Genomic DNA, 7,624 nt, shown 5'->3' with positions numbered 1-7,624 from the left:
AGTTTTGATTTTCATACTTAAACTCTTTTCTATAATCTATGCATGTATTATTAATTTATTATTATGCAGGTTCACAGGTACACCCGCGGGTACAGGCGTGGGTGTAGACTTCTACCCGTGGCGGGTTACGGGTGCAGGTGCGGGTTGGGAATTCAACCCGCAAGTGCGGGTCTATATATCTCGCACACGCGGGTAATATACCCGTTGCCCTCTATACTTCAAACTCCACCTCCTTTTTAAAGTGTGCCAACACCACCATGTGTGTATCAACAAGTGCAAGTGTGTTAGTATTTTCACAATCATTTTCTTCGAAGGAGTTAAGTTAGCTCAGTAGGTTCTAAATGCATGCACATGAACATTATCACCTAATGGCACTCAATAATCGCTTAGCCAAAGAATTTTCCCTCTTTATAGTACGGTTATCTATTCTAAACGTGATGACACTCTATATGGTGTCTTGATTACCAAAACCAAAACTCTAAGCAATATCTTTGCTTTGATCTCCGAAGGGTTTTATTTTTTTCTCTTTCTTCTTTTTAAGTTGAGTACTTGATCACCTTGTAGTCATCACCAACATCACCATGATCATCTCTTGCTCCATCACTTGACATGTATCAACCTCATCTAATCTACACACTTAGCATAGAGGTTAGTACTTTGAATTTCATCAATTATATAAAACTAAAATAGGGCTTTCACCCCTCGTAGACCCCTCCTCACCTCATCCTCGTTCTCCCCCTCATCGCTGGCAGAGTCCTCCTCTTTCTCCTAGCCCGTCTACATCAGGCAGGGATAATATTCCTCCTCCTCGAAGAGGACATGGCTCTCATGCTCCTTTACGGAAAGAAACATCAAACAAATCATCACAGTCGCACAAAAGGTCCTCGGGATCAGTTGAGAATGAGAAAAACAAAAAGCCCTTTAGTGTCAGCATTATAAACTTGATGAACCAGAAAGTCACTGCCGGTATACCTAAGGAAAAATATGTTCCTTTCTTGGTATACCTAAAGAAAAATATGTTCCTTTCTTTAATCTAATTGCCAGTGTACCTAAGGCCTTGAAGAGGAATGAAAAAGAAAGGCATACACAGAACAAGTACAATAATAAAATGGCCGACGCAATATTCCATGAACATCAAAGGAATGTAAACAAGTTGATGGAAGCCAACCTCACGTTGAACACGCAGTACGCCGAAGACCTCTACTGGGAATCAGTTGGGGTGGCACCATTGACATATAAGTATGTAAGAGGCCATTTTTTGGTTTTTGAGAACAAGTTCAAAGAGTTGCCCACACAACTGCGTGAGTTGCATGAATATTACATGGCCCAAGCACTTGAGACCGATGAGTTTGGCTTTGTTTACATTATCCGTTCGCCGCTTCTTTACAATTAAACAAGGCCTAAGTCGTATGTTTTCTCAGCCAACAGAGTTTTTCTCTCACAATAAATCAACGAACAGTAATTTCAGTCATAACTTTTCAACATCCATCTCTTCCCCAGCACAGATGTCCTAGGTGGCTCCACCATGGACGCACCCTGTTCGCTTTGCTAAAATTTGACTCCTGCATATACTGATTTGTTACAAAAATATTGTTCATTCATTAAAAAACTCTTTATTTCCAATGGATAGAGGGCTCAGCTAATTTGAGGCCTTCATTGGCCCAACATCGGACGCAGTGTTCGCCTAAACGGGCTAAACAGCCGGCTAAACAATAAATGGTGGAATGTTATTTCTATTAGGGAGTAGACGGAAATTAAATAGTTAACCATTCAAGTGGTAAAAAAAGGAGTAAACAATCTAAACGCCCTAATCGGAAACAGGATAAGCCGGACACCACGCCAGCAGGCCACGGCATCGTTTTGTGGTACTTCTAACTGCTAGTTCTCGTGTACATATTGATTCTACTACAAGACAGGTATTCTCGCAAAGTTGATACAGAAATGATTTCAAGTTAAACTGTATACACACCATGAAAAATCAAAATCAACAAAAGATACGTCTACAGAAAGACATCTCTATGCATCATAACATTAGGAAAGAAGACAATGGAAGATGAATCAAATGATAACAGGCAACTCAATTAGAACTGAGACTGGAAAACAAGTAGAATGAAAATGTCAAGTGAGGTAAGATGTCTCGTCTCATCTCGAAGCAGCCCAGTGTGCATGTCCTCAGCTAAACGGGTTAGTATCAGTGCCTACAGGAAGCACTTCCTCTACTAATCCAATGTTACAAACGTCATCAAGGTGCCAAAACAAAACCCTACAAGAATGGGAGAGAATTTGATATCTGTGACGATATAGAAATGTAGCCATTTAGGTAGCTTTGGAAATAGTGGCGCATTTGGTTGGAGAACTCACTTGATGGGTTGCTATGTACAGATGTATTTGCCTGATAAGTTTCTTAAAAAAATAAAATGTGTTTGATGATCCTGAAACTGTGGCACTCATCATTGGCAGTATACGGCCAGGTCAATCTGTGGGGGTATTGTCTTAATCTCTGTTCCAAGTTCTTGCTCAATCCTATACCTGCAAAACAAAGGGACAAAAGGATAAGGAATCTTGATGCAAGACTAGAGAAATAGGCCATTTTATTAACACAGGCTTACAAGTTGAAACGGTCCTCATATGTGATCAAGTTCACTGCCAAACCGAGGTGTCCATATCTTCCAGAACGGCCAACCTAGGAACATGACAACACACATTAATTTTAAATTCCAAAAGGTTACAAAATAAACAGCTTCTAGAGAAGAAAAGATTAAAAAAGGCACCCTGTGTAAATATGTCTCAGATGTCTTAGGAAAGTCAAAATTAATGACCACATTAACAGCCTGGATATCAATTCCTCTGGTAAACAGATCTGCAACAAAGAGAGCCATGATACTCTTATAGAAACCTTCATAAATGACAATTGAACATATGCTGAAAAGTAAGTTACTAAATTGAGAAAGACTACTAAGATAGGAAAATATCAGTACAGACCTGTGCACACAAGGTTTCTGCAAGCACCATTACGAAAATCATGAAACACTCGGTTTCTGTGGTCTTGCAACATCTTAGCATGAATGTAGAAGCATGAATAACCGAGTTCAGTTATTTTCTTAGCCAGTAGCTCAACTCTATTAACAGAGTTGCAGAATATAATGGATTGATTAATTTGAAGCTGACAAAAACAAACACAAAAAAAAAGGAAATGTGTCAGTTTACACTTAACTGTGGATGAAACAGAAAATGTAGAGTTAATGTTTGTTGTACCTTTGAGAAAAGTGTATTCAGGCAATGAACTTTCTGCCTTTCTTCAACAAAAGCATAATATTGTGTGATTCCTTTCAGTGTCAGTTCATCCATTAGATTAATCACATAAGGTCTAGGCAGATATTTCTCTTTGAATTCCTTGACAGTTACAGGAAAGGTTGCTGAAAACATCAACAGTTGCCGACTAGGTGGAAGGAAATGAATAAGTGCCTCCACAGAAGGCTGAAACTCTGGAGCTAAAAGCTTGTCTGCCTGCATGATATCCCAAATAATGTGTTTGTTCAACTTGTACCTTTTGACAGATAATAAACATATTAACATACGAAATGGATGCAACATCCGCATCAGATCATTGCAGAAGCAACAATAATGGACTTCCAAAGTTACTAAGGGAAGTCCCAACCCTGAAACCACCGGGTAGTTTCTATAACTGCCACATCACCAAGAAAGTATAGATAGAAACTATACCACACACCCCAGAAATATTCACGTGGGTCCCTTCTTCCTTTTTCTTCATTCACATGGACCCCTCCTCCCTATTGCTCCAGTCTGCACATGGGCATCCTCTGCCTTTTTCTCGAGTCAGCTCCTTGGCCAGGATGACTCAATTCTTCTCTCACTCAGATCGAAAAACAACGCAAATGCAGGGAGCAGCAGTGAGCGCAAGGAGGAGCAGCCAGCAGTGAGGCACACATGTGTCGCGAGCAGCAGTCGCCTGCAAGGCATGGCTGCAGAGCAGAGGCCACCGGCGAGGCATGGCTGCTGAGCGTGGCCAGGCGTTCGCTCTGGCAAGGAGCAGCCGGTGGCGAGGCACGCGCAGAGCGAGCAGTGACCAGCGGCAAGCACAGGAGCAGCGAGGTGCGCGCAACAGGCTCGCGGTTAGCGAGCAGCTACCACCGACGGCGTGTGGCTGTGGACCCACATGAGGAAACGTCTCCTTGTATCCAATGCAAAATCGCCGGTTTCTTCACACTTTGGAGCTTGAGCTGACACTGTTTCTCAAATAGAAAACGATTTCATCTGATTTTCTTCTCCTTACTCATCTAATCTCATGCCATGTCAGCTTTTCTGCCTACATGGCAAGCTAATTAATGCCATGGAAACTAGAGGTAGTGTCGCGTTGGGACTGCCTAACACTATCAACAACAACAAAGCCTTTTAGCCCCAACCAAATTGGAAAGGCTAGAGCTGAAACCCCACATGAGATTGTAGCACTATGGATTATCAAAAACAAACCATGAACACACTTTAAAGACACAAATGCACCCACAAAACCACAAATCAGCAAATTGTAGAAATTAAGAAATAAGACTCCAAGAACAACATGGTTCTGGAATGTTATTTGAGCAGTGTATCAACAAGTGTGCATTATCAAGACCAATGTTAGCATGAGGAACATATGCAGAAGGGCGGCCAACATCAGTGTAAAATTTTGAAAAGAGATACCAAAACAACTTCAGATTCTTTTCTTTCAGTGAGGGAACACAACATCATATAGCAAAGTGACATGATTTAGTGTAAATCAAATGGGGAAAGGACACACTCCAGTGACTACGCTACGATAAAATATATACAGCACAAGAAAAACAAAGTGTAATTATTTATACCTCGTCCATGACAAGCATTGAACAATCTTTCAGCACACAAATGCCCTTCCTGGTAAGATCAAGTATTCGGCCAGGAGTCCCAACAAGTAAATGAACAGGTTGGTACAAACGCATGATGTCATCCTTCAAGCTGGTTCCTCCAGTACTAACCATGACTTGAATGTTCAGGTACTTCCCAAGCTCTTTACAGACTTGTGAAGTTTGCAGAGCCAGTTCCCTTGTTGGTACTAGTATAACAACTGAAGAAAGACCAATAGAACCAGAAAACAAAAATAAGAGAGACTCTATGAAACACAACAATGAACTAATTCACCAGTGGATGTAAAACTGGCACTACATAAACATCATCCATAACACATGTTTTTGAAAAGGCACACTGATCCACAAAGAAAGTAAAATGTTGTTGCACTATTACAAATTAGTCTGTCAAACAGCCATAGAATGCTAAGTGCAAATGGTCTGCTTCTCCACAAAAAAAAAATCTACATTTCATACCTACTAGTATCAGTACCAAACTTTTTTTTGTGATTATTTCTCACGTCAATAAAAACAACACACCAAAATTTCAAGAATGTGGATTTATCTAATACATACAAAAAGACAGAGTTAAGGGACTGGTTCATTCACCATATCATAATCATTAAGGTGATCAAAGTAATAACAATAATTCAGTGGCTTGCAACATAAATAGAGCAGAAATGAATATATAGAGTAATTGGTGAAACAGTAACTTTTTTTTGTGGTGGCCAGTTAAGTTGCTCATGTTATGGTAGCAAGCAAGCAGCAACTAAATAAACGACCCCATATGCTTACTTCCAATTTGAACATATGAAAAAATAGTTCACCTTGAATAGCAGTTTTTTCAGGATCAATTTTTTCAAGTGCTGGAATGCAAAATGCAGCAGTTTTTCCAGTGCCATTTTTCGCCCTTGCAAGAATATCACTTCCAGTCAGCGCAATAGGAATGCTTTCTTCCTGAATAGGAGATGGCCTTTCAAATCCCTTTTCATAGATTCCCATAAGCAGTTCACGTTTCAAGAAATAATCCTCAAACTCATTGCCTTTTGTTGCAGTGACATCCTGTGTACGACAACACAAATATCAGAGGCAAACTATCAATAGCTTGTAGAAGTAAGAAAACAAGAGCCACTCAAAAACTACTCTGAAACCATTCAAAGGGACCAGGATGCATTGTGCATATATACTTGAACACAGAAGGATAATAAGTATTAGAAAGAGAACTCACCTCTGTCCTGTAGCGTGTATCTGGAGCTGGTATATTTAATTGAGCCTTCCAATCTTGAGAACTGAAACAAACAAATGAAAGGCACATTGATTATGCTAGTAATAGATAAAGTTTAATTACAATCATGACATGCTAGTGCTGAATACAATACAGTCCCAAGTGAATCATTTATATATCGGGTAAGTAGAGAATAGCAGCGGCGGGTAAACAAATGTCAAAATCACACACTTTATACATAGAAAACACAAGATGAAGGACCAAAAAAAATACAAATGCAGATTAAATTTATAACAGTGGTAGTCATTTTTACAGCAATTGTTGTATTTTTTTCCAGAAACCTGACATAATCAAAGGATAGTCAGCAACAGCAAGCTCATTAACTCACGTCAGCATGACATAGCAGTAGAACAAATTTAACCAGTGAAGCAACCAAAATCACTCCAACACCCCGCATGTTGTCGCCTCTACATCTAAAAACAAAGCACAAACCCTAGAGATCGCCAGAGCACCAAGCAGAGTATACAAATATGGTTCACCAGAGGAGATGTGCAGATAAGCAAAAGCAGTACCTCGAGTCTATGGCGTCAAGCTGAGGCGCCGTCTTAGCCGCAGCGTTTCCGGACGCTGCCCCCGCAACGGCGGGGGCCTGGTCTCGCCGCAGCCACTGCTGCTGGTGCGAGGAGTTCCTATGCACGTGCTGCTGCTGCTGCTGCTGCTGCTGGTAGTGGTGTTGCTGCTGTGGCTGCGGGTTCCGGCCGTAGTAGTTGTGGTTTCCGCCACCGCCTCCGCCGCCGCCTCCATTGCCGCCTCCGCCGCCACGTCCGGCTCCGCCTCCGCCGCGGGAGCCATAGCCGGGTGGGTAGCGGGCTCTGGGCTGGTCCATGGTGGATCTGGGGTTTCGGAGCACGGGCGAGAGAGATCTAGGGTTCCGACGGTTTCGCCGTTGCGGCGGGCGTGGATTTCGCTTTTGGTTTTGGACTTTGGAGGTGGATGGATCCGTGAGCGTTCGCTTTCGAATGGGTAAGGTTGCCACTTGCCAGGTAGGCTCGGGGAGAAATCGTCAAGCGGGGGTGTCTTTTGAAGCTTTCCGGCCAAGGCCTTGTCTAGTTCGAAAAAAATTTGCAAAATATGAATAGTAATATTTTCGTTTGTATTTGACAAATATTATCCAATTATAGGCTAACTAGGTTCAAAAGATTCGTCTCGTCAATTCCGACCAAACTGTGCAATTAGTTTTTATTTTTATCTATATTTAATACTTCATGCATACGTCTAAAGATTCGATGTGATGGAGAATCTAAAAAATTTTGTAAAATTTTTGAAGAACTAAACAAGGCCCAAACTAGTACTGGTTTTGCAAATTTTTTAGGGCCTACGTGGTGGTTTGTTTATAAAAAGCATGTACGCTGGTTAGGAAAAGTTATGGTTAAAAATAATGTTCGTTAATTTATTATAAAAGAAAAAAATGTGGCAGAAAAAATACATCTTATAGGACAAACAAATAGGCTTAAAATGT

The 7,624-nt window shown here is 41.1% G+C and overlaps 1 protein-coding gene across 2 annotated transcripts; it reads right to left on the bottom strand.

Annotated features, from left to right (window-relative positions):
* LOC8067077 (DEAD-box ATP-dependent RNA helicase 12) lies at positions 1,918–7,154 on the bottom strand. Of its 2 annotated transcripts, XR_002449087.1 has the most exons (10): positions 6,678–7,153; positions 6,109–6,169; positions 5,708–5,942; positions 4,863–5,101; positions 3,256–3,507; positions 2,983–3,163; positions 2,772–2,860; positions 2,610–2,683; positions 2,362–2,529; positions 1,918–2,263 (listed from the first exon to the last, which is right to left on the bottom strand). XR_002449087.1 is itself a non-coding variant. In XM_021450956.1 (9 exons), exons 1-9 carry the CDS (start codon positions 6,989–6,991, stop codon positions 2,451–2,453), a joined length of 1,524 nt encoding a protein of 507 aa, XP_021306631.1. In that variant the 5' UTR covers positions 6,992–7,154; the 3' UTR covers positions 1,920–2,450. The 2 variants fall into 2 exon arrangements, 1 of the variants encoding a protein (XP_021306631.1); XM_021450956.1 differs by having other exon boundaries at positions 1,920–2,529; positions 6,678–7,154.

Source organism: Sorghum bicolor, chromosome 1 (assembly GCF_000003195.3).
Source record: "Sorghum bicolor cultivar BTx623 chromosome 1, Sorghum_bicolor_NCBIv3, whole genome shotgun sequence".
Lineage (NCBI taxonomy): Eukaryota > Viridiplantae > Streptophyta > Magnoliopsida > Poales > Poaceae > Sorghum > Sorghum bicolor.
This window is presented reverse-complemented; position numbering and strand designations above follow the sequence as displayed.

What these genes read in the sequence shown, in the direction of transcription:
- LOC8067077 (XM_021450956.1), bottom strand. Translation starts at nt 6,991, where the DNA reads ATGGACCAGCCCAGAGCCCGCTACCCACCCGGCTATGGCTCCCGCGGC. An exon ending in CTTGACGCCATAGACTCGAG is followed by an intron (nt 6,170 to 6,677) that starts GTACTGCTTTTG and finishes TGTTTGTTTCAG; the next exon opens with TTCTCAAGATTGGAAGGCTC. An exon ending in ATACACGCTACAGGACAGAG is followed by an intron (nt 5,943 to 6,108) that starts GTGAGTTCTCTT and finishes TGTCGTACACAG; the next exon opens with GATGTCACTGCAACAAAAGG.